At 42.8% G+C, this 20,981-nt stretch overlaps 9 protein-coding genes across 10 annotated transcripts; 6 read left to right on the forward strand and 3 right to left on the reverse strand.

Moving 5' to 3' along the window:
• The first annotated feature begins 5 nt into the window (after positions 1–5).
• On the forward strand, positions 6–2,115 carry LOC136196707 (mitotic spindle assembly checkpoint protein MAD2B-like). 2 transcript variants are annotated; one of them, XM_065986311.1, is made up of 10 exons: positions 6–42; positions 97–174; positions 225–265; positions 318–389; positions 441–479; positions 528–589; positions 649–746; positions 813–880; positions 927–1,028; positions 1,083–2,110. In XM_065986311.1, the coding sequence occupies exons 1-10, from the start codon at positions 6–8 to the stop codon at positions 1,107–1,109; spliced, it is 624 nt and encodes a 207-aa protein (XP_065842383.1). In that variant the 3' UTR covers positions 1,110–2,110. The 2 variants fall into 2 exon arrangements, with proteins under 2 accessions (XP_065842383.1, XP_065842382.1); XM_065986310.1 differs by having other exon boundaries at positions 649–880; positions 1,083–2,115.
• On the reverse strand, positions 1,039–3,028 carry LOC136196704 (uncharacterized). The gene is made up of 7 exons (XM_065986307.1): positions 2,289–3,028; positions 2,119–2,239; positions 1,942–2,056; positions 1,818–1,883; positions 1,656–1,765; positions 1,272–1,604; positions 1,039–1,218 (listed from the first exon to the last, which is right to left on the reverse strand). Exons 1-7 carry the CDS (start codon positions 2,993–2,995, stop codon positions 1,147–1,149), a joined length of 1,524 nt encoding a protein of 507 aa, XP_065842379.1. The 5' UTR covers positions 2,996–3,028; the 3' UTR covers positions 1,039–1,146.
• LOC136196705 (glycosyltransferase 8 domain-containing protein 2-like) lies at positions 2,939–5,344 on the forward strand. The gene is made up of 11 exons (XM_065986308.1): positions 2,939–3,153; positions 3,202–3,343; positions 3,400–3,452; positions 3,498–3,781; positions 3,834–3,921; positions 3,983–4,083; positions 4,142–4,421; positions 4,474–4,874; positions 4,928–5,035; positions 5,099–5,197; positions 5,270–5,344. The coding sequence occupies exons 1-8, from the start codon at positions 2,955–2,957 to the stop codon at positions 4,647–4,649; spliced, it is 1,323 nt and encodes a 440-aa protein (XP_065842380.1). The 5' UTR covers positions 2,939–2,954; the 3' UTR covers positions 4,650–4,874; positions 4,928–5,035; positions 5,099–5,197; positions 5,270–5,344.
• Positions 4,640–5,627, reverse strand: LOC136196708 (uncharacterized). The gene is made up of 6 exons (XM_065986312.1): positions 5,504–5,627; positions 5,392–5,454; positions 5,259–5,341; positions 5,071–5,204; positions 4,953–5,019; positions 4,640–4,895 (listed from the first exon to the last, which is right to left on the reverse strand). The coding sequence occupies exons 1-6, from the start codon at positions 5,575–5,577 to the stop codon at positions 4,765–4,767; spliced, it is 552 nt and encodes a 183-aa protein (XP_065842384.1). The 5' UTR covers positions 5,578–5,627; the 3' UTR covers positions 4,640–4,764.
• Positions 5,300–10,888, forward strand: LOC136196701 (forkhead-associated domain-containing protein 1-like). Its single transcript, XM_065986303.1, is given in 28 exon segments — positions 5,300–5,413; positions 5,461–5,553; positions 5,608–5,778; positions 5,837–6,008; positions 6,077–6,126; positions 6,178–6,264; positions 6,313–6,365; positions 6,414–6,618; positions 6,673–6,843; positions 6,895–6,978; positions 7,027–7,239; positions 7,300–7,470; positions 7,521–7,589; positions 7,636–7,837; positions 7,894–7,969; positions 8,019–8,238; positions 8,286–8,354; positions 8,410–8,529; positions 8,582–8,838; positions 8,891–9,051; positions 9,106–9,477; positions 9,533–9,798; positions 9,848–10,068; positions 10,118–10,169; positions 10,219–10,428; positions 10,482–10,553; positions 10,601–10,666; positions 10,719–10,888. Coding segments are annotated over 26 exon segments (3,765 nt in total). The 5' UTR covers positions 5,300–5,413; positions 5,461–5,553; positions 5,608–5,673; the 3' UTR covers positions 10,740–10,888.
• LOC136196706 (MIT domain-containing protein 1-like) lies at positions 10,572–11,803 on the reverse strand. The gene is made up of 7 exons (XM_065986309.1): positions 11,651–11,803; positions 11,495–11,596; positions 11,295–11,431; positions 11,162–11,248; positions 11,011–11,111; positions 10,896–10,956; positions 10,572–10,843 (listed from the first exon to the last, which is right to left on the reverse strand). Exons 1-7 carry the CDS (start codon positions 11,766–11,768, stop codon positions 10,745–10,747), a joined length of 705 nt encoding a protein of 234 aa, XP_065842381.1. The 5' UTR covers positions 11,769–11,803; the 3' UTR covers positions 10,572–10,744.
• A 1,000-nt stretch (positions 11,804–12,803) lies between these two features.
• On the forward strand, positions 12,804–15,552 carry LOC136196703 (uncharacterized). The gene is made up of 14 exons (XM_065986306.1): positions 12,804–12,985; positions 13,034–13,232; positions 13,280–13,382; positions 13,427–13,528; positions 13,585–13,691; positions 13,749–13,891; positions 13,942–14,006; positions 14,065–14,130; positions 14,194–14,305; positions 14,370–14,512; positions 14,563–14,725; positions 14,773–14,969; positions 15,025–15,192; positions 15,248–15,552. The coding sequence occupies exons 1-14, from the start codon at positions 12,883–12,885 to the stop codon at positions 15,476–15,478; spliced, it is 1,902 nt and encodes a 633-aa protein (XP_065842378.1). The 5' UTR covers positions 12,804–12,882; the 3' UTR covers positions 15,479–15,552.
• A 25-nt stretch (positions 15,553–15,577) lies between these two features.
• LOC136196709 (triosephosphate isomerase-like) lies at positions 15,578–16,660 on the forward strand. The gene is made up of 6 exons (XM_065986313.1): positions 15,578–15,730; positions 15,790–15,913; positions 15,961–16,045; positions 16,099–16,231; positions 16,279–16,455; positions 16,503–16,660. Exons 1-6 carry the CDS (start codon positions 15,616–15,618, stop codon positions 16,622–16,624), a joined length of 756 nt encoding a protein of 251 aa, XP_065842385.1. The 5' UTR covers positions 15,578–15,615; the 3' UTR covers positions 16,625–16,660.
• Positions 16,661–16,742: 82 nt separating this feature from the next.
• On the forward strand, positions 16,743–20,976 carry LOC136196702 (rap1 GTPase-activating protein 1-like). Its single transcript, XM_065986304.1, has 19 exons — positions 16,743–16,883; positions 17,225–17,336; positions 17,399–17,495; positions 17,545–17,613; positions 17,674–17,712; positions 17,763–17,933; positions 17,982–18,245; positions 18,301–18,485; positions 18,537–18,608; positions 18,660–18,771; positions 18,821–18,997; positions 19,051–19,137; positions 19,194–19,262; positions 19,332–19,523; positions 19,578–19,675; positions 19,726–20,116; positions 20,174–20,252; positions 20,310–20,395; positions 20,443–20,976. Exons 2-19 carry the CDS (start codon positions 17,317–17,319, stop codon positions 20,725–20,727), a joined length of 2,493 nt encoding a protein of 830 aa, XP_065842376.1. The 5' UTR covers positions 16,743–16,883; positions 17,225–17,316; the 3' UTR covers positions 20,728–20,976.
• The last annotated feature ends 5 nt before the right edge of the window (positions 20,977–20,981 follow it).

The raw sequence follows: 20,981 nt of genomic DNA on the forward strand, positions 1-20,981 counted from the left end.
CTACAATGACGTCGTTCGGGGGGCTCTCTCGATTAGCGATTTGTGAGGCGTTTCGCGTCTTCTTCGTTTCTCTTTTGATTCTTTGTTTCTTTCTAGTTGCACCTAGCGTTCTTGGGGAGTTTCTAGAGGTGGCTATTCATCAGATTTTGTACTTGAGAAATATTTACCCGTCAGGTAAGCGATCTCGAAGGAAATAAAAACAGACTACTTACAGCAGAGGCTAGGCTTATTTAAAAAAAGACAGGTCTATCAGATACCCGTTCAGGTAGACTCACAAACAGATTATTAGGCTCCAAAATTTGAATTAGTAAATATAGATGTCGGTTCATCCCGAACTGAATCAATATATAGTACAGACTGTGGCTTCGATCAAAGATCTCTATAAGAAAGTTCGTAGGCCACTTAGTAGTAAATGATAAAACAATGGGGATATTTGTTAGGATCAAATTGAAAGAGTTGATGTAATTATTAGAGACGAGGTGTGTGAGGAAATTTTAATAGACAATTTGGTCACGAGTTCTTTTCAGAGTGGAGCAGTTATTGAGAAATTTCTCATTTCAACAAAGTTAGCAATAGATTGTACAATAAAGTTAGTAAAACTGAATTAGAGGTCCCCTTGAAATAATTTGCGATGGTGATTTTTGACAGTGACACCAAGCAATGGGTTTCTGAATTAGAAATGAGTTTTCGATCGTTTCTTTTGAAACTAAACGTAATTGGAACTTCTCTTGATCCACTGCCTAAAGGTAGAGAATCGGGGGGACTCCCCCCTGCAGGTTATACTAGGGTAATGACTTTCTCTTCAATTCTATATTGCACGTTTGGAATTGAGGTGCACACTTCGATAGAGTCTGGTTCAAATTTACAAACTGCCAACGAGGTAGAGTATAGGATGAATTAAGTACACTGCCTAAAGAATCTCGTAGGATTTTCCTTGGGTCTGCACGGACTCTCCTTCTTTAGTATCCACGGAAAACCCTGACAAAGTCGTAGTTCCCATTAAATCTATAGCTAATGATTCACTGAAGGTAATTAGAGAAGCTGCTAGTTCTAGTTTCGAAGGCACAAATTATTTAATCTAGATGCAAATCTACGTAGAGAAGTATTGAAGAAAGCAAGACGCATAAAATGAAAGGCGTAAGAGTTTTAGTACATCATCCAAGCATCCGAAGTGGTGTTAGAAAAGCCAATACTCGACTTACTTGCCGCCGCCGTTCCCTATAAACCAAAATCAGATAAATTTAATTAAGAATTCGTATTCGTTGCCTTACCCCGTCTGGTTCCGAATCGACGATGCTGTCGAGATCATCCATCGACGGTATCGTGTCTAGTTTCGTTGCGTGTTTGTATGACGAGTAGGATTTGGATGATCTCGATGAGCTCGTTCGGCTCACGCCCTTGTTCTTCGTCGCTAGGGAACTGCTTGTAAACACGGATTCCGATCGGGTTCGTTCTAGTAGATTGGGCGCCGATGCTGATTGGACGGTTTTGAGCATGTTTTCCGATAGCCACGAGGTCGTCTTTTCGCGCATAATAAATGCGAGAATGTTGAGAAATTCGAGCTCGGTGACGTTAGAAGATTGGTCCAATCCGCAGTGATACATCTGCGAGATGACGTAGTAGTAAATGCACTTTGATTTCTTTTATTCACTTACCGCTTGTCCAAGTCGTTGTGATTGCAGTGTGGCAGCCACTTTGCTCTCGGACAAACGAAATCGCAGCGTCTTCTTCAGAATATCGTACATGTAACGAGTTTCAATGAAACCTATATAAAGTCATGGTAGGCGACGTTATAGGGGCTTATAGTAAATATATACCTGTTCTTTCCGAATCGAATTTGCGGTACTGAGTCTGGGCAAACTGTACTTCTTTGATTTTGAGTCCTTAGGAAAGTCGAGTGGGGGGACTTATAATTTTTATAATTTTATATTGCATGGATACCTGTTAGATTTGCTACGGGGTGATCCGAGTATTTCTTAGTCGACTGGGCCGCTCCCATGGAGTGTTTTCGTCCCCGAGGTCCGATCTTATCGTTTTCGGGTCTCGGTTGCAAACCCTGTCGCAAACAAAATCAAATAGATGACGTCTCCTTATTTATACGCAGGTGGGGGGGAATACTTCGAGATGATCTTGCGGTCCCTTGCACATAAAAAGCCTCTCGAAGCAAGTTTTGCAATACGTCTGCTTTTCTAGCACCATAATTCTCTTTAGCTTGGTAAACGAATTGCACAAGTGACACCTGAATCATAAAGGTTAGACGCTCAAACTTTTGGAGATACATTCTATACTTCGGTTTTCCAAAGTTTTCGTGAGACGGTTTTTTCCGACGAAAGAAGGCGGCAATCGATTGCCCGAGACTCTGTTTTCTCTCTCGACTCTCGCGCGACAACTTTCTCGCCGGCTCAATCTGCTCCGCCTTTGCCTCCCTCTCCATTTCCGCCTCCTCGAGCCGAACGAGCCGTCCATCCATTTCAACGAATAATTCACCCGTAGGTCCTTGTATAAGACTCGAACTCGTCGATCCCTTACGAACTCGACGTCCATCGTTATCATTGTCGACGTCATCGTCATCGTCATCGTCATCGTCATCGTCATCATCGCGATCGTTGCTAGGCGACGTAGGCGCCGAATTCGATGGACGACGAATGCTCGTTTGGCTTATCGCGTCGTCGTTGCTACGTGTCACGCGACGTTCCTTGATTTGCACGACGGTGCCGTCGTCCAAGACTTCGACGCGTATAGGTGGGCAGAAGTTCTTTCCGTTCGCTTTCACTTGTATCATGTGATTGCCCGTTTCTTCGGGCTGGAAGCAGATTTCGTGGCAGTCGTCTCGTAGAATTACTCGTGCCGCCTCCCCCAGCTTTGTGCTGTCCGGACCGCGTATTTCGGCTTCGAAGGTCAGGGTTGACATATATTCGTGTTCTTCCTTATTTCGAGCCATTTTCAGTGGGAAAATGACTTCTGGAATGCCCCATATCTCGGCCCAACCCTCCATGGGCGATTCGTACTCGAACGGTGGCGCTCACGTGCGACAAGGGGGGGCGGCTTCCGGATCGAATGTGATTCGTAGAAATAGACCGCGTGAGCTGCGCACTAGGACAACGCACGCTAAGAAAATTGAAGCGATGATTATGCGAGCAAATTCGAAACGAAGTCGGGCTTCTAAACGTTCCAACTCGTTTTTTATAGGTCTTCTTTTAGTTATTCTTCTGATTTTGGGATGCGCTGTGGCTTTCGTGGCGTTCTACGGCTTTTTTCTTCGAATCGGCTCATCTGAGTCTTGCACGCATAACGGACGGTTTCTCGAAGAGGGGGAGAGCACTAAAGAGGACTGTAAGACTTGGTAAAACATCGCACGAGCGAAAACGTGGCCAAGAATTTAAATTTACTTCTCCACAGTCAATGTAGCAAGGGAACGGTCACGTGTCTAAAAGACCCCAGCTGCGACAAAGGCAATAAAAAATTAATTCAATGCGTTATTAATCGTGTGAATTCAGATCCAATTATCATTGATTACAATGTAGCCGATGTTCACGTGATGATCTGCGCCGATTCTCCGAGTCTCATGGGTCTAATTGCCCTAGTTAATTCAATTCGAAAAAATACGAATGCTACAGTCATGTATCATTTGGTGACCGACGACAAAACAGTCCATCATCTCAAAGAATGGATCGAAAGAACAGAGCTCAGCGTCATTAAAAGAAATATTATTGTATTTAATCCCAAGTTAGTTGAAGGCGAGATAATTGTACGAGGATACAGAAAATCCCTGGCATCTCCCGTAAGATAGTCGTAATCTTTGCTAAATATTAATTAATTGAGATATTAATTAGCTTAATTATGCTCGTCTTTTTCTGCCACAATTGTTGCCCAATTTTAACGGTCGATTAGTTTATATTGACGCTGATTGCATAGTTCAGGGTAAGTGTAAATACGCATACAAGTAAATGGGGGTGTGGGAACAGGACCTCTTACTATTTAGGAGATGTTAGAGAATTGGCTAAGACTTACATTGCTAAGGAACATTGGGCTGCGTTTTCTGACGATTGCAGTGCAATTGCGAAACGTTTCAATTTATTTCAAGTAGAGAACAACCACTTTTGATTAATTTTAATTAATTAATTAATTATCTTTGATTAAGAATTCCTATGTTCGATTTTTGAACTATGCGAATCAGCACGTTCAAAAATTGGGAATTCCGCCCGACACGTGCTCATTTAATACGGGCGTTTTTGTGACGGACGTGTTCAAGTGGCGCGAGAATAGCATTAGTGAAAAATTGGAGGAATGGAATGTGCTAAACGTGAAGGAAAACTTGTGGGGCGGTCAGAGCGGGGGCGGCGCCTCCCAGCCTCCAGTAATGATCGTTTTTCATCAGAAGTACTCTAGACTCGATCCACTATGGCACGTGCGACATTTAGGTAGAAATTTCATATGGTGGGGGTATAATCTTTATTGATTTATTGATTTGAGGGTGGAGTGCCGGTAGTCGATATTCGCGTCATTTTTTGAGCGAAGCGAAGCTCGTTCATTGGAACGGGCAATTCAAACCGTGGGGCAATCCGTCTCAGTATCACGACATGTGGGACAAGTATTTTGTAAGCGATCCCTTAGGGGAACAGAGACCAGTGAGAAAATATAAAACCTAGATACATATGTATTTTATTACGAGACTCCTCCCCTCCCCTGAACTAAATTCCTTGTCTTTGTAACTTAGTATGTATATACGTGTAGCTGTCTCTCTATATGTTGTTTGTTTTTTTTCTATACGTGCCATATGCAGTTGCAACAGCGAACTGGCTCGTAGCAAATTCCCACTTTGCTTCGTCTGTTTAAGACTGCTTCCGGGCAGAGACGATTTATAATCCAAAATGGTATGGAGAGAAGAAAGAAAACTAGTCCACAATAATAATCGCATAGGAATTAGTTTTTTAATTGAGGGGTGTGGGTACCTATACTGAAGCCGGAAAATATTGCAAGGGCCATGGAAAGATAATAGAGGGCTGCTACATTTTCTTTCTACAAAGAATAAGAAGTAATTATTATAATCATAGAGGTGAAAGTACTTACACATGATTCCGTTCCTTGTACGACGTAGGAAATTTGAATAATTCCAAGAATGGCACTCGCACAACCAAAAATGTGAAAAAGAAGTTTGATTTGCCACGGAATCGGTTCCATGGTTGAAAAGAGAACGGTAAACCCTACAGTACCAATAATAAATAAGGTCCCCCTATAGAAGTAATCATCGTGCTTACCAATCGTAAAGAGAGTGAAACAAATGCTTGCAACGAGAAGATTAAAGAGACTGGGCTCGCAAAAGCGAGTACCCGTTTCTTCCCTGCGGGCAGCAAGTCGTCATAAGCAAAACGAATGCTCTCTCGCTCTTACATTAGAAGAACGACGAGTTGAGGTATGAGTAGGGCCGTAGTGAAGAGAAATAGCACGATTCGTCTGTAGAAAAAGTTTGCATCTCATTCGTCTTTGTGCACGTGAGCTGTACATTCGAGTGCGATCGTCTCGCGGAAACCATCGGGTGAGATGAAACGATACGTGAGCCCACATGTAGTGCCACATGGCTATCAATGGAAGATTCTTCTTTTTTAGACTTGTGTTGTGCTCTCGTAGCGCACGTTACAAATCGAGGTTACCGTAGAAACGACACCCACCCCAATGGAAGCGTTACACGGCGTTCTACGTTCGGCAGACGGCGTCGTCGACTTAGGACAGACGACAAGAATAGGAAAGAATGCCGAAGAATGTGAAATTCAGTTAGACGTAAGAGATTTCATAGGATAGGGGGCTTAGGCGTTTTCTGATCGATTTCTTTCACCAGTCGGCTGGCATCGAAGACGTTCACGCCGTCATAGAGCGACGAGACGACGACGAAAATCAATGTTTCGTACTTTTCGATTGCAATTCGGCGCACGGGACGTACGTAAACGAGGCTAGAGTGCAAAACGCCGCCGTCTATCTCGCGCACAATGACGTCATCAAATTCGGACATGATATCCAATTTTCAGAAAAAATAAAATTCATTAATTAAAAACGGTTATTTTTCTTGACTATTCAATACGCGGAAAACCTTATAGGATTGAAATGAGCTATAAAATGGAACGTCGCGAAGTAGAAAAAATTAATTAATTAATTAGAGATATTTACTAATTTTCTCTTTAGTTTTGTCCTCCTCTCAATCGACAGCCAAAAATTCCACAATTTAGCCGGTCACTCGATTTGCAACAGCGCACATCTTTGACACCTTCCGTAAATATTACTCATTAAATATTTAAATAAATTATTTTATTTGTATAGTCTGGGCACGTTCTAAGTCGTCCGCTTAGCAGAACAACCCCGTATACGCTAAGGTTTATCAATAATTATTAGAATAAATAATTAAATAATTGAATTTTTAGCCGTGTTCGTCCTAAATCGGCTTCGGATCGATCTGATATCAACATGGAAACGCGTCTATTAAAGATGGGCGATGAATTGAGTCGTTTATCCGCGTTCGAAGCGGAGTGCCATCGAAAGGATAAAGTAATCGAAGAATTGAGAGACGAGATTGCGAGATTCCGGGTCGACGAAGAAACGTTGAGACAGAGTCAAGAATTAGAAAAGGTAAGCACACATTTATTAATAAAAATTATATACTTATTGATGGCGGTTGTTGAGTCTGTTGACGCAATGAAAACGGATTTGACGCAGCAGAGAAAGACGATAGCCGCTTTGACGGAGGAGAAAAACGCGCTCAAAACGCAGAGCACCGACGCAGCGAAAACAATGACGAGACTAAGACGAGAAAGTGCGGAAAAATCAGTCACAGTCACCTCACTCAAATCCGAAGTAAAAGAGAAAAGAATATAGATGATAGATACATGTGTATGTATCTCTAAGGTGACTCAGCTGAAGACTCAGAGACAACAGAGAAGGGATTCTCTAACGGAACAACTTCAGACTCAGTTGCAAAGAGTCAAAGTGGTTCGTTCACTATATATATACAGTGTATTTGTTTTCATTTTTTCTTAGCAATTGCAGGCGTCTGAGCGATGTGTTCAAGATCGTGCTCGGAGAATTAGTGTTTTGCAGGGCGAATTGGATGCCGCTCATCAGCAGATTAGCGCCAATAGGGAAATGAATGAGAACGCGGAAAAACAGTTGAAACAGTTCAAGGAGAAGTGGCAAGTTAGTCAAGCCGAATTGAAGCAAATCACGGAGGAAATGGAAGAAGAAAAGGAGAATGTGAGTAAAAAGGTTCAAGGAAAAAGAGATGGCATGTTCCATGTTCTATTGTTTTTTTAGTTTTTGTTTTTTTGTAATAATTTGTGTCGGTTGTCGGGTCTCGCGAATGGGAGGGAATTGGCTCGGAGTCAAAGTGGACGTGACGTCATTTCTGGTCACGTGAAGCAGCACGAAGAGGAGAGACAACGTCTTTTTGAAGAAATTCAAAACGTGAAAGCAAAAATAAAGGAGGTAGCATTAATAAATCAATCATTTAATGATTTTTTTATTTTTGAATTAAGGTTGAAGCTGATGAGAAGAGAGAATTTGAGTGTTTTGGCTCGATTCAAAGTGCTTTATCAAAATTAAATGTTGCTAATATTTGAAATTAATTCTATGATTAATTAAGAATTTTAGTTTTCTGAAGACGATAATTTTGTTGAGGAAGTGAGTGGAGAAATTCAGGAAATTGAAATGTCGGAGAAAATGGCGTGGCTAAAAGAAGAGCTCACAAAATTAATTCAAATAAATCAAATCGCATTAAAGAAACATCTCCAAGAGAGCGAAACATTGAGGAGAAGCATAGAAGAAGCATTCGGCGAAGAAATGAAAGATCAAGGTAAGGAATGATAGCAGAATTAATTAGTCCCAACCTTTAGCAACGTTTTTTTTCAGATTTAGTTAATTTGGTTGGTTTGCTGAAGGACGATTTGGCTCAGATGAAGCAAAAGTGCAGCGCTCTTGATCAAAGGTCCGTAGAATCATCAAAGTGCAATGAATTGGGGTTGTATCTTTATTAGGGTTAGGGAAATGAAGGAGGGAGTTTCTGCTGATTCCGTGGCTCAATTGAAGAAGGAACTTGAAGTGGAGAGAGACGAGAGAATAGCGTCGATTTTAGCTGAGCAGGAGGAAAAGCTAAAGGCGGCTGTGGAGAGAGAAAGAGAAGGCTTTGAGGTACGTTCAAAAGAGCTACACGACGAAAGAGAAGATTTAGAAAAGAGAATCGAGGAAATGAAACAGGTGAGCATAGAAAAAATACAGACAAAGGATATGAATTATTTATTTAGGCTATTCAGCTCAAAGATGAAGAGATTTCGAAGATGAACGAGTCCTTGCTTCAATCCAAAGAAAATCACGTATATTGATTGATATGGAAATTTAATAAGAAATAATAGCGAGTTTTCTTTTCAGACGAGACTTCAGTTGGAATTGCAGACAATTCAAGAACGAGAAACTCTATCTAAGAGTTCAGCTCAATTGGAAAAGGAGTCCCTCGAAAAAGAACTTAGACAGGAAGTTGAATTATATAGGGTGAGTAAAATTTTCAAAAAAGACATTGCCTTTTTAATAATATCTAATGAAGGAGGAAAGTCGTCAGCACGCTGTAACTATTGTAGCACTGGAGGAGAAACTATTGGCTGCTATAACCGAGAGTAAGGAACTTCAAGCTCAGTTTGTTTCAGTGAGAGCCACCACAAAAGAAAACGAAGAATTGGAAAAGGGTGAGACCGAATCAGATGGCCAATCATCAAGGATTAAGGAAATTGTATCAACTCCACCACCGCCTCTTTCTCAGAACTACGAAGTGCAGCAGCTGGAAAATCTGGTTGTGACGCTAAGGTGATTTTTTAAAAAAATTTCGTGTTTTCTGACGTGGTGGTTGTGCTTCTAGGAAACATTTGGCCGTGGCTCAGCAAGAGCGCGAAGAGCAGATTTGCGTGTGCGATGGATTGAGACAAGATTTGGCTGGAATGGAAGCAAGGTTGTCGGATTTGGCGAGTGAAATGGACGAAAGACAGAAAAGGACGATAGAAGAGCTCAAGAAAAAATCAAGTAAGAGTTTCCTTATAAAATTTCTCCTATTTACTGTTTTTTTTATAAAAAAAGTTGATCGAGAAGTTCTTCTTAGTCAGCGCGAGGAACAAATCGAGCAATTGGAGTCGATTTCGCGAAGCCAGGCAAAGAGCTTGGAAGAGAACAAAAGGGAGATTGAAAAACAGCAACGATTATTGGAATTGAGACTGGGAGAGGCAAAAGAACAAGGAAAAGAAGTCGAAAAATTAGTCGACGAGATAATGAGAGAGAAAAAAGAAAAGGAAGACGTATTGAAGAAGCTAGAAAAACAGAAAGAAGTGTTGGTGGATTTGAGAATGAAGCACGAGGATTTCGAGCGACAGGGGCAGATAGTAGAGAGACAGAGAGCAGCCATACATCAACTTAGAGAAAGAATCAATCTTTTAGAAGAAGCGAGACCGTTGGGTGCGAAAAGTTAAAGGAGAACGAATTTTTTATTTGATTTTTCGTATGTTTTTAGCTCCCAGTCACGAACAGGCGCTTCGAGAATTGGTGCTTGTTAAACGAGAGTTGAAAGACTTGAAGACGGGAAATCGGAAGCATAGGAGCACAAGCACAACAACAGAGGCAAGTAAACGTCATATATCATAGATAGAACATGTGATATTCAAATAGGAGGAGAGTGGCACTAGTACTGTTGCTATTACTGAAGGAATACAGACGATTCCTACGACTCCTGTGTCGTTGAGAGAAGCTACGAATGCTTTGGATAGAAGCGAGAAATCCGTAGGGGGAGAAACGTAGAAAAAAATCTAATTTCAATATTTGTTTTTAGTACTTGTCTTTGGTGCGGACTCTGAGTAATTGTTTGGACGTTAAAGGGATGGAGGGATCGAAAAGCGTTTTGAAAATGGATCCAGAATCGAGGGAGAGGGTTTGGGGTGGACGGGCAAAGGCAGCCAATCAACTGGGCAGTCAAATACAGGAACTAAACGGGAGATTAGAGAGAAAGGAAAAATTGCTCGAAGGATATGAAGAGGATTTGAAAAGACTCAGGTTAGAAATTAGAATTTGGATTAGCGACAATTTGGTGATTTTTGCGTAGGGAGTACGAGTCCGAAAGTGGAGATAATTCATCTAAAATTCAAGGATTACGAGTTATTCGTATTACGATACCTATTACTTTGATTTGAACTCTTTTATTAGAGAGAGCTTCGTGATAAAAACGCCGAGATTCAGCTCCTTCGCGAATCTCTGAAGAGATCCCACGAGGAGTTGGATCAAGCGCAGAGACTCCACGAAGCTTTGCTGAACAGAAGAAAGTTTCAGGATCAACAGAAGCAGCAGAGACAAGAGAGCTCACAGAGAAAGTCAGGACACCATTGTATGTACACAGAAGATGAACTAAGATATAAGGCAAGAAACACTTTATTTTTATTGATTTTGATGTATCTATGATCGTTTTTTAGCTTGAGGTGCAGAAGCAAGCGACGAAGGAAACGCTGAAGCAAAAAAATTTTGAAATTAATTCTTTGCAAAGGGTAAGGCTCATATGCAAATGTATTTGTTTTATTTATTTATTTTCTAGGATCTACACTCTACGAATTTGAAATTAAACGAAGCGTCGCAGAGATTGCTCGACTCCACAGCAAAGGTAGAAAAGAAAACATGATAAAATAGTTCATAAATTGATTAATTATTATTAGTTGACCGCTTCGATGTCATGACGCGATCACTTGACTTGAACTGTATCCGATTTGTGATATATATCAATTGTAGTCTCGTGACACAAACGTAGATTGAAATTGCAAAATCCGACTGAAAAACGCCCCTGAAAAATAAATGAGATCCCCGTCCCTCTTTTTAGTTTTTTATACGCTGACCTTTGTTGCCTTGAAATAGTCTAGTCCGCGTCCGATTTTCACTGTCCATCCATTGCTAAACCTGAGGAGATTGATTATTGATTTAGCTTGAATTTGTATTCATTTTTCTTTTTGCCTTATTTCTCTGTCGTGGAGTGTCTCGGAGTAGGTCACAGTCAAATCAATTCCGTGTCCTTTTAGACTAGATCCTATTTCCGCTAGCCGACTTCTCTGTTCCTTTTAACCGGTTAATTAATTAATTAATTAATTTGGGATGCTAAACGTGCCTCTGATTCGAAACCAGTCGTGAGTAGGATTTTCTTGACTGACTTAGCCGTCACTAATAGTTCGCAAAATCGCAAAAAATTATAAATCTATAATAATGACAGAGAGTTCGTGGAGATTTGCCTACGATTGTACCTGGTGTGTGTTTCGTATGTAAGGATCTTCTATTTCGACGTGGGTTACCGATCCGTCAAGAAAACGCGCGAAAACGCGCTCGTAGCCGAAGCCTTGCGCGTTTTCGGCGATGCTAATTCGTTCGTGGTGAGGTCCAGCTGCGGAAATCGCGGAAATTGAAGTGGATGAGCATGCGTTTGAGCTTCGAATTCCCATCGTACTCGCTTTCTTCGTCGTCACGTATTGCTTGACGATTTCGGCGCGATCCATGTATTTCGTTATTTGTTCGCGCAATGCTGACGCTCTTTCGCCGTCTTTCAACGCTGGAAAATGCGAAAATCGATCGATCGGAAGCGGAAGAACCCTCCCAAACGGACTTTTCACGACGCCGATCAAGAGCTGAATTCCTTCTTGATAGCAAACTAACGCTTCGCTGTATTTTTCGCCTGAATCGAGCTCGGCAGCTCGTCGCAACAGACTAACGGCAGACTCCATCGTTTCCGCGATAGCGTGCGCTGTGTGTGAAGTACGCCGCGCGAATTCGTGGAGAAAAAAAACGCCGAGAATTGCTCGTTTCTTCACTTTATTTTTTATACACTGCGCCACAACAAAATGCTTACAAAAAAGACTTCAATTCTGATTCGGACGACGAGCAGTTCTTTCGATCGCTCCAACCTAAAAAAAAGAAGTTAGTTATCTGTCAAATAATCGTTGTACGTACCTTTTGATTTGCGTCCGTATTAGCGTTATCCAGGCTACACCGCGTGGAGGTTCGGACGCTTCGTAGCCCAGGTGAGTCTTCGCAAAGCGATGACCCCCTTCCAAAAACTTTCGGGCGAGTTGCGGGTCCTCGGCCAATCCATTCAGTACCCACCTGGATGAGGATCGGCCCCTAATACCGAAACCCCGGTGCGCTGGTACCAAAGCCTTCGGTATGTCTTCCTGAGAAGAACCGGGCCTTGTGGAATGGAGAGAGGCTGACCGCTGTTTGTAGGAGTCGACAATGAAGACAGTGCAATGGAGGAATCGAAGGCTCCTGGGCTGGATCATCGTTGGTCTAATCGCGTCGTTCGGGTGAGAAAAGTGCCGGCAACCAGACCATAGTTGAACACCCCCTCCAAGCCGTATCCACTCAGCTTAACGCGGATCGTGCTTGTTGACGACAATAAGACCTCGAACGATCCGTCTGCCCAGTGCGTAAACCGAGGCCGAAGCCCCCCATCGCCCCGCTTACGGGCTCCGGCACGGAATTAACCGTGGGCCACGCTGAGTTCCAACTATCCTTCCTTGCCTTCTGCCAAATCTCCCGAGCCAGTCCTCTCAAGGATGAGACGCGGCGAACCGCGACGCACCCACCCTCAGCCGCAACTGAAGGAAGATCGGTGTGCGCTTCGCTTTTGAACCGTGTAGCTCCGCCCAGCGCGCTCATTGGTCCGTTGGGGGTCACGTTGGACTAACGTAGCGCGCCCATTGGCACAAACGAAAAGGTGTGACTTTTAAACGAAAAGGTGTGACTTTTCGGACGCTAACGGCGTCGAAACCGCGAAGTCAGCAATTTATGATTATGCAAGCATGATGCAAGGCATCACGCAGCACGCGCGTGACCAAGATGGCGGACAAGATGGTGGACACGACCTCCACGCGAACGATAGGTTTATACCTGTTCATTCTTCTCGCCGGAGCAACCAGCGACGTACAATACTTCGTTGATCGTACGTAGGAAGAAAAAAGCGACAAAACATCGCGCATCTCTGTTTTAGCTTCGAACGGCGCCGATTCCAACCCGGGAACGATGGAAAGGCCATTTCAATCGCTACAGAAAGCCCAAGATGCCGTTCGAACGGCGAAGAACTCGTCAGGAGGCGTCAACGTGATGCTGAGAAAGGGAAATTACGATTTCACGGCCACTCCACTAACTTTGACCAGCGAAGACTCAGGAAGCGAGAAATCGCCGATAAGGTAGCGAAACAAGGGAGCTTAATCCTTTTTTGAGATATCTATACGAGGTATGGTGCTTACAATGGCGAGATTGTCAATTTTTTGGCCGGAAAACTTATTCCATCGTCCGTTTTTGAAGCTGCGTCAGAAATTGGGCCTAATGTCTATAAGGTATGGGTGTGTTGCGTTTGGGAGAATCTTATTCTTCTGTGAAGGCGAATTTGAAGAGTTTGAATATGACTAATTACGGGAATTTGACGTCAGGAGAATTGGGAACGTGTTCGAATGAAAAAATGGAACTCTTCTACAACGATGAGGTAAAAGGCGAGAGATAATATATTTCATATAAGAAGAAATAACGTTTTTTTTCTAGCCAATGATTTTGGCTCGTCATCCCAATATTCTTTCATCTGGAATGTGGCAATGGATGTCTGTAGAAAAGGTCATTAATCCTACGACAATTCAGTTCAATTGTTCAGGGTATGATTCAATAATGAATAATGGATTTTTTCTATTTATTCAATATATGATGTTCAGGGCTGAAAATTGGAAAAATGTGTCTACTCTCTGGTTGCACGGATACTGGAAATTTGATTGGGCTGATAATTATGTGCACGTGATGAAATTTGACGTCAATAATTGCACAGCTCAGATTGACCCAGCTACTCCATTTTTATACAGTACAATTATATAACCACGTGAAGAATTTTAATCTATTGACAATGTCTAGATGCAATGGCAAAAGCGAGATTTTATGCTCTAAATCTTATTGATTTTCTGGACTCGCCATCTGAAGTAAAGCTATTAAAAATATTTTGGGTGTTTGAATTTGATTTGGCATGATGTGTTTTAGTATTACATCAATCGAGACGAGGGCGTTCTCTATTTCTATCCTCCTACACCTCTTCAGTCAGGACAGGTAAGCTTTTAGTCGTCTCTATGAGGGGGGACCCCTTAGTTTTTATATTTCTCCCTCCGTGAGGCTTATGTCTCTGTTGGAAAATCAGTCCTTAGCGTCTCCGATCTCTCCTATTTGACTTTTGACTCTTTGAACGTTCGCTACGCGAGAGGAACGGCTCTCTCGTTCAGTAACGGTATGAGAATAATAGTCAACTCCTCTCACTCACTCATTTCCCCCCCCCCCCCCCCTGCATGCAGTTTCCCACGTTCATCTCAACGGGCTCGACATTTCAGACAACGGAGAGACTTCTCTCTCTATATCGGGTCTCAATAACATAATTAATAATATTACCGTACGCGGAAACGGGTGTGGCGGGATTCACGTCTCCGGTGGAGATCAGGTACCGCGGCTCCTTTATAAAAAAATCGTCTGAGTGGCGTTTTTGTTGAGAAATCGCTTTCCCCTGGTAATAACACGATGAGGAACTGTCGTGTGACGCATTGGGGTCGCTGGAAACGAACGTATCAGCCAGCATTAGGCTGGAGTGGCGTGGGAAATACGTACACGGAGAATTATTTTTCTGGTGGACCACACGCGGCGATTCTAGGAGGAGGCAAGTTCCGTGATGAATCACAGATAAATAAGTGATTTTCCTCGCAGGAAATAATTGCGTTTTTTCTTATAATCACGTTGATCACGTGTGCTATGAAGTGTCGGATTCCGGTGCTTTTTATACGGGTCGTAATTGGATAGATCGAGGAAACGTTATTGCGAATAATACGTTTTCGAACATTACATGGGACGAGACAATCGTTCTGGGATCGCCCTCCATTCAAGCTATATATCTAGATGATCAGGTAGAAAACTCAGGCTTACTACTAATCCCCTCGCATTTTTAATATTTTTTTTAAGATGAGTGGATACAGTATTTACAATAATATGTTTGTTAATTGCCATTGTGGCAGTTTTATTGGCGGTGGGCGTCGAAATCAAGTTTTTAACAATACGTACATTAATTGCACTCTTGATGTTCACATTGATGATCGCGGTTTGACGTGGCAAAAGGATGACTGCAAACCAGTGAGTTATACAAGCCAATAACCATGTCACGACTTTAATTTCTTTATTTCTGAAGGGAGGCACTTTTGAGCAGCAACTGAAGGGAGTCAATTATCAGGAGCCGCCTTGGTCGACGCAATATCCTGAGCTCGTACATATTTTTGATGATCATCCGTGCGTTCCAGTTTATAATGTCGTCGAAAACAACACGTATTGTAATCATGGTACTAGTAAGTTCATTGACGCGTCGGATGCTCAGGTGAAAGGGTGGATGGACAGCGTAGAAAATAACGTGCAAAAATGCTAGACTTTTTTCTTATGGCTTGCTGGCGATTTTTCTGTATCTGCGCTTTTTTTATTTTTTAGTCAATCGTCCTTGGATACGCGCTACGTCACGCTAAAGCACGCACGATTACTATCGCTTCTCAAAAAACAACGGCAATAATGGCATCGGAACGTCGTTTTTTCGTGGGCGGCAACTGGAAAATGAACGGAACAAAGAAGAGCGTCGACGAAATCATCGCATTTCTCACGAAAGAGCCTCTTCCCGCCGACATTGGTAATCTCGGAAGACGATCTCACTTTTCGGCTCGTTCTCAAAGCCGATCTGCACTCTAGATGTCGTCGTTTCTCCGCCCGCTCTCTACGTTCCTTACGTTCGCGATAAATTGCCGAAAGGAATAGGAGTAGCAGCCCAGAACTGCTACAAAGAAACGAAAGGGGCCTTCACCGGCGAAATTAGGTAGAAAAAGAGAACTTTTCACCAGTATACCCTCATTATTTTTCTAGTGCCGAAATGATTAAGGATGTTGGAGCCGAATGGGTCATTTTGGGTCATTCGGAACGACGTCATAAATTCGGAGAAACGGATGAGGCACGTGATCCGGTCCGATCACGTGTAGTTTTTCGATAAATATTTATTTTTAGTTGATCGGTGAAAAAGTGGGTCACGCGTTGAATTCCGGTCTCAAAGTGATTGCATGCATTGGAGAACTTCTTTCGGAAAGAGAAGCCGGAAAAACGGAAGAAGTCATATTCAAACAAATGAAATTCATAGCAGGTACTATAGACACTTTATCGCGATTATTTATTTATTGATTTTTATAGATCACGTGGGTGGTAATTGGAGTAGCGTTGTGATTGCTTATGAGCCTGTTTGGGCCATTGGAACCGGCAAGACGGCGACTCCAGAACAGGCTCAACAGGTTCACGTTCAACTAAGGGAATGGCTAAAGAAAAATGTGTCAGTTGACGTGGCAATTCAAACGAGGATTCTATACGGAGGCAAGAGAAAGATATAAGAAAAATATTTATATTTTTTTCTCTATTAGGTTCGGTGAATGCCGGAAATGCCGCGGATCTCGGTCGTCAAGGAGACGTGGACGGATTTCTGGTTGGAGGAGCGTCTCTCAAGCCCGATTTCGTCACTATTATCAAAGCAGGACATGCTTAGAAAAACCGAGTCGAATAAAAGAAAGAATGCATTGGGGGCCCCCCAGTTCATTAGCGTTTTCATTAGAGTGTGTCGAGGGCGGAGCGCGACGAGCGCGTCGCCCGGATTTCCGAATTAGTGTACAGTACCACGCTGGCGTGCGCCGCGAGTCTCCCTTTTTAGTCGACGCTCCCCCCGCACACCTTTGTGCAGTGCAGGCGACGAACAGTGCCCGAACGACGCGACAAGTCGACAAACGATCGCACCCGGGTTCGAATCGGTGAGTTTACTTCTCCCTCGAGAGCGCCGCGAGCGTTTCCTTCGCGGAAATCGAACGCGCGCCTTTCGAACGATCGCGAGAAGCGTTCTTCGCGACGCCACCGCGAATCCTGACCGCTACACGCAAACACAATAGAGGCGAACCCTCATAAATTCACCTGTCGTTCTCTTCGTAAAAAAGCACGGGATCGCTGCGGGATTCGAACGAAGGGCGTTCGACGAGACTTTAGGATTTCTACGCACCTTTTTGTTCATATGCTGTGGGGGCGCCACCCGCGCAGACGGACTTTGCGCCTTGTCAACCGTTTGCTTGTCTAACGCTCGCTCTCTTTGTTTGATTAGGGCTCGAAATAAAGCAGGGGGGGCGCCCCTTCTTCCTACGGATTCTTCGACAGTCTCACTCGACCGAATTTAGCTTTCTTTTTCGATTTCTCATGTCGACGCTACCGCGAAGGCGAGTTGTTGTTAATTTCGTATCTCTGTTGCACTCTTTAACGCTCTATTTCCTCGTTTTAGACTCAAACGAGCGATCTCGTCCGAGCGGAAGAATGACGTCAGAGCCGCCACCACGCCCTCGACGCAAACCAATCGAGCCAATCGACCCGATTCAGAGGTAGAGGACAAACAGAAAAAAAATTATTTTTTTATTTTACGTCTTCTAGTTGCTTGACCTACTCTTCGACTTTCAAACGGATCGTTTGGATGATCAACGATGTTCTTGGCCTGATAAGGTGTCACTGACATTCTCAGAACGACGTGCAAATTTTTTCTATTTTCGGATTTTCGCGCAGGATGCTCGCAGCGCCAGCATGGCACGTCGAGTCGACGCGGTTCGGCCACGCCAAAGAAAAAAATTAATATATATATCTATTGATTTTAGATTTTGAAAAAGGATGGACCACGCCCCATGATTTTGTTACCAAGCGAGGGCTTTCGATGTCACGGCTGGTCGCCAACGGACGAGGAAAAAGAAAAAGATAAAAATTCAATTGAATGCAAAATTCAATCCGATGAAATGCTAATGAATTATCGACGTCACTTTCTAAATAAAGTACAAAGAAAATAATAATAATATATATATATTTATTTATTTTATTAGGATCACGAGAATTTCTATTGCCTTGATGATTATCTCGGTCCACTTCTCATGTCCGTTCGATGCGTTTTAGCCAATCAACAGCCGTCTAAATCGACGCGAAGTTGGGAAGAATATCGCGTCATTGCGAGAACGCGACAGGATACGTTTTGGCAAATTATACCGACGTCCGAGTTCCCTTCGGAGGATCCGCGACCCGAAGATATTGCCAAATATGTTTTAAAGGAGCAACACGTGGCGCGAATGCGTCCCGCTACGGGAGACGAGGTCCTTGAATATATAATAATAATAATAATAATAAATTTTTATTATTTCTTGATAGGTTCCGGGTTGGGTGTTGAAATTCGACGAGCATAATTTGCAGACGAAGCACAAGTTTGGCGTCATATTTCAACGCATCGGTCAAACGGAGGAGGAGGAGATGTTTGGGAATGAACATCATGGAGCCGCGATGGAAGAGTTTCTTGACGTCATAGGAAATACGGTCGACCTCAAAGGATTTCAAGGGTAAAGAAAAATTCATTTTTTATTTATTTATTTATTTATTTTTTTCTTTAGCTATGCTGGGGGTCTTGATACTAAGAATGAGACGACTGGATCTCGTTCTGTTTATACTGAATTCAAAGGAAGGTATGTTTATTCAATGATTTCTATATCACGTGACATGTTTTTCCTCCTAAGGGATGTCATGTTTCACGTGTCCACCCTGCTTCCATATAAGGAAAAGGGAGATCGACAGCAATTGGAGAGAAAACGTCACATAGGAAATGACATTGTCACCGTCGTATTTCAAGTATTATTTCTAATAGAATTAATCATAACAATTTAATGGTGTTTTTTAGAATGATTCGACTCCTTTCGTTGCTGGCTCCATCGCGTCTCAATTCCTCCACGTGTTCATTGTAGTTCAAGTCATCGATCCTCTCGCGGAGAATACTCGCTACAAAGTGTCTGTTGTGAGTAAGGGTGAAGTGCCCGACTTTGGGCCGGCTCTTCCGTCTCCGGCCATTTTTTCAAAGGCGAGATTTTTTTATTATTAAGAAATTCAAAAATTATGACGTCACTACTTTAGGGTCCCGAGTTTCGCGAGTGGCTTCTGACGAAATTAATAAACGCGGAAACGGCGGCTCGAAAAGGCCCCGTTTTCACCAAATTAGAAGTAAGTCATGACGTCATAGAATATAGCTATGTATCAAACGATGGGGAAATACGTAGACTCGCACCAGGGGAACTCTCTTGCAACATCTCGTAGATAAATTGAAGCAATTGGACGTCCAAGCGGATGTGAATTGAAATATATAAAATACTCTTTTTTATTTATTTATTGATTGATTTGGGGGATTTTTTTCTTAGAATTCGCCGCGGCTTGCGCGTCTTTTTGCGAAATCGGACTCGCTTCCACATTTGGGACCGCGTCGCCCTCGTCATTCCATCGATTCGGGTTCCGTCGCTCATTCCGTGATGCCCTTCTCCCCTTTCGCTCCCAGCATGAGTCACGATCTCGAATTGCAACGCATGAACGCGGCGACGCTGCCAAGAGAGAAAGTAAGCATTCAATATCGATTAATAATTTTATATATAATATATTTTTATATATAGACTGTTTACCGTCCACGCGATGGAGACGTCGACAATAACCCGGAAACGTTCGACAGCGACGAAATGCGATTGAAAAGACAGAAGAGCAAAGCTCGAAGGTACAGTAGGATATGACGTCATGAAGTATATATTATTTATTTCTTTTTAGACAAGAGCTTTTGCAAAAAGTCCAAGTATCTCTTCACAGTCAATCCGTAAAAGGGCTTCCGGTTGCGACGACGACGATGATGAGTTATTTGAATCAATCTGGATCGTCGACTCCCGCTTCTTATAGTCCATCGATTCATCAACCCTCTTCTCATTATCGTCATCCTGCTGGGTTGATGAGTAGCGGAAGTTGCGGTTCTCCCGTGGCGACGAGTGGCGCATCTTCGCTCGAGCACTCGCCCCTTGGTTCCATGAATTCGCTCATCAGTGGAGGAGGAGGAGGAGCCGTTGCAGCGGCGCCACCTGAAGAGGTGCCCAAGGCGGAAGATCATCATCATCATCATCATCGGAAAGAGAGTGTTGATAGTGAGGAGCGAAGGGTCGTTGGAAGCGTAAGTCAAGTGCTATTGATCTGCATATATATATATAGAAGAAGAGATTTGATTTAGGATAAGCAGGCAAGTCTTTCTGTCTCGAGTGCTGTCTTTTCTTCCAATGCTAGTTCTCAGTCGTCTGAATCCGAAGAGGGTAGGTAGCTAATTAAAAATAATCTCTTATAAGACTATGTATTGATTATTATTTTAGATATTATGGCGCGGGTGATTCAGCAGCTGCAGAACGAAGTGAAGAAACTCACGTCAGATAAAGTGGATCTTCTTCGAGAGACCGTCGTAAGGGAATTATATCCTCCTCCTCCACGAGACTTATGTGTCTATAGGTTCTAAAAAAGGAGAACACGGAATTGAAACGAAAGGAAATGGAGACCAATTTAGAAATAAAAGAAATGAAAGAGGAGCTCAAGAGCTTGAAATCGAAAGTCTCGTTCCTGCAGAACAAGCAACAGATTATCGACGCGTCGTCAGGGAAACCGTCGCGTCATCACAAGTCCTCTTCGTTGTCATCATCTTCAGGAGGTGAAAGTAATCGGCGTTATTCCGACCAAACGAGGCAGTACAGATTGAGGATACTCAATCTGGACGAAAGCCAGGCAACCCATCTCTAAAATCTTAGTGTGTTGTGTATATAAAAGTCCATTCGTTTTCTTCTTTTTCTACTACACGTGCAGTGCTATGTACTTGTACTGTTGTAGTAGGGGGGGCTGCTCTACTTTCATTTTTTTATTTCTGATTCTGATTCTAATTTTTTTTCCTTCCACACGCGATCTGTTAATACGAGGTGAAACTATAGTTTTGTATCACTGGTGTATGTTTGTGAGTGTGTTTTGCTAATAAGTGAAATTGATTCTTGTGTATATTG

This window comes from Oscarella lobularis, chromosome 16 (genome assembly GCF_947507565.1).
Source record: "Oscarella lobularis chromosome 16, ooOscLobu1.1, whole genome shotgun sequence".
Classification (NCBI taxonomy): Eukaryota; Metazoa; Porifera; class Homoscleromorpha; order Homosclerophorida; family Oscarellidae; genus Oscarella; species Oscarella lobularis.

Bases quoted from the DNA above. Each gene is read 5' to 3' on its own strand.
- LOC136196705 (XM_065986308.1), top strand. From the start codon at position 2,955: ATGACTTCTGGAATGCCCCATATCTCGGCCCAACCCTCCATGGGCGAT. The intron at 3,922-3,982 runs GTAAGTGTAAAT...CTTACTATTTAG, and splicing joins CGCTGATTGCATAGTTCAGG to GAGATGTTAGAGAATTGGCT. The intron at 4,084-4,141 runs GTAGAGAACAAC...TCTTTGATTAAG, and splicing joins AACGTTTCAATTTATTTCAA to AATTCCTATGTTCGATTTTT.
- LOC136196707 (XM_065986310.1), top strand. From the start codon at position 6: ATGACGTCGTTCGGGGGGCTCTCTCGATTAGCGATTT. The intron at 590-648 runs GTTAGTAAAACT...GATTTTTGACAG, and splicing joins GCAATAGATTGTACAATAAA to TGACACCAAGCAATGGGTTT. The intron at 881-926 runs GTAGAGTATAGG...AGAATCTCGTAG, and splicing joins ATTTACAAACTGCCAACGAG to GATTTTCCTTGGGTCTGCAC.
- LOC136196709 (XM_065986313.1), top strand. From the start codon at position 15,616: ATGGCATCGGAACGTCGTTTTTTCGTGGGCGGCAACTGGAAAATGAAC. The intron at 16,046-16,098 runs GCACGTGATCCG...ATTTATTTTTAG, and splicing joins AATTCGGAGAAACGGATGAG to TTGATCGGTGAAAAAGTGGG. The intron at 16,456-16,502 runs GCAAGAGAAAGA...TTTCTCTATTAG, and splicing joins AACGAGGATTCTATACGGAG to GTTCGGTGAATGCCGGAAAT.
- LOC136196702 (XM_065986304.1), top strand. From the start codon at position 17,317: ATGTCGACGCTACCGCGAAG. The intron at 17,713-17,762 runs GTTCGGCCACGC...TATTGATTTTAG, and splicing joins TGGCACGTCGAGTCGACGCG to ATTTTGAAAAAGGATGGACC. The intron at 18,772-18,820 runs GTATTATTTCTA...GGTGTTTTTTAG, and splicing joins TTGTCACCGTCGTATTTCAA to AATGATTCGACTCCTTTCGT.
- LOC136196708 (XM_065986312.1), bottom strand. From the start codon at position 5,577: ATGTGGCACTACATGTGGGCTCACGTATCGTTTCATCTCACCCGATGG. The intron at 5,455-5,503 runs GTACAGCTCACG...CTTTTTCTACAG, and splicing joins CGAGACGATCGCACTCGAAT to ACGAATCGTGCTATTTCTCT. The intron at 5,342-5,391 runs GTAAGAGCGAGA...TGCTGCCCGCAG, and splicing joins CAACTCGTCGTTCTTCTAAT to GGAAGAAACGGGTACTCGCT.
- LOC136196704 (XM_065986307.1), bottom strand. From the start codon at position 2,995: ATGGAGGGTTGGGCCGAGATATGGGGCATTCCAGAAGTCATTTTCCCA. The intron at 1,884-1,941 runs GTATCCATGCAA...GACTTTCCTAAG, and splicing joins CCCCGTAGCAAATCTAACAG to GACTCAAAATCAAAGAAGTA. The intron at 1,219-1,271 runs GTAAGGCAACGA...TTTGGTTTATAG, and splicing joins TCGATTCGGAACCAGACGGG to GGAACGGCGGCGGCAAGTAA.
- LOC136196706 (XM_065986309.1), bottom strand. From the start codon at position 11,768: ATGGAGTCTGCCGTTAGTCTGTTGCGACGAGCTGCCGAGCTCGATTCA. The intron at 10,957-11,010 runs GCAAAAAGAAAA...CAATCTCCTCAG, and splicing joins CTCCACGACAGAGAAATAAG to GTTTAGCAATGGATGGACAG. The intron at 10,844-10,895 runs GTCAGCGTATAA...TTTATTTTTCAG, and splicing joins ACTATTTCAAGGCAACAAAG to GGGCGTTTTTCAGTCGGATT.
- LOC136196703 (XM_065986306.1), top strand. From the start codon at position 12,883: ATGGCGGACAAGATGGTGGACACGACCTCCACGCGAACGATAGGTTTA. The intron at 13,529-13,584 runs GTAAAAGGCGAG...TTTTTTTTCTAG, and splicing joins AACTCTTCTACAACGATGAG to CCAATGATTTTGGCTCGTCA. The intron at 13,892-13,941 runs GTACAATTATAT...GACAATGTCTAG, and splicing joins AGCTACTCCATTTTTATACA to ATGCAATGGCAAAAGCGAGA.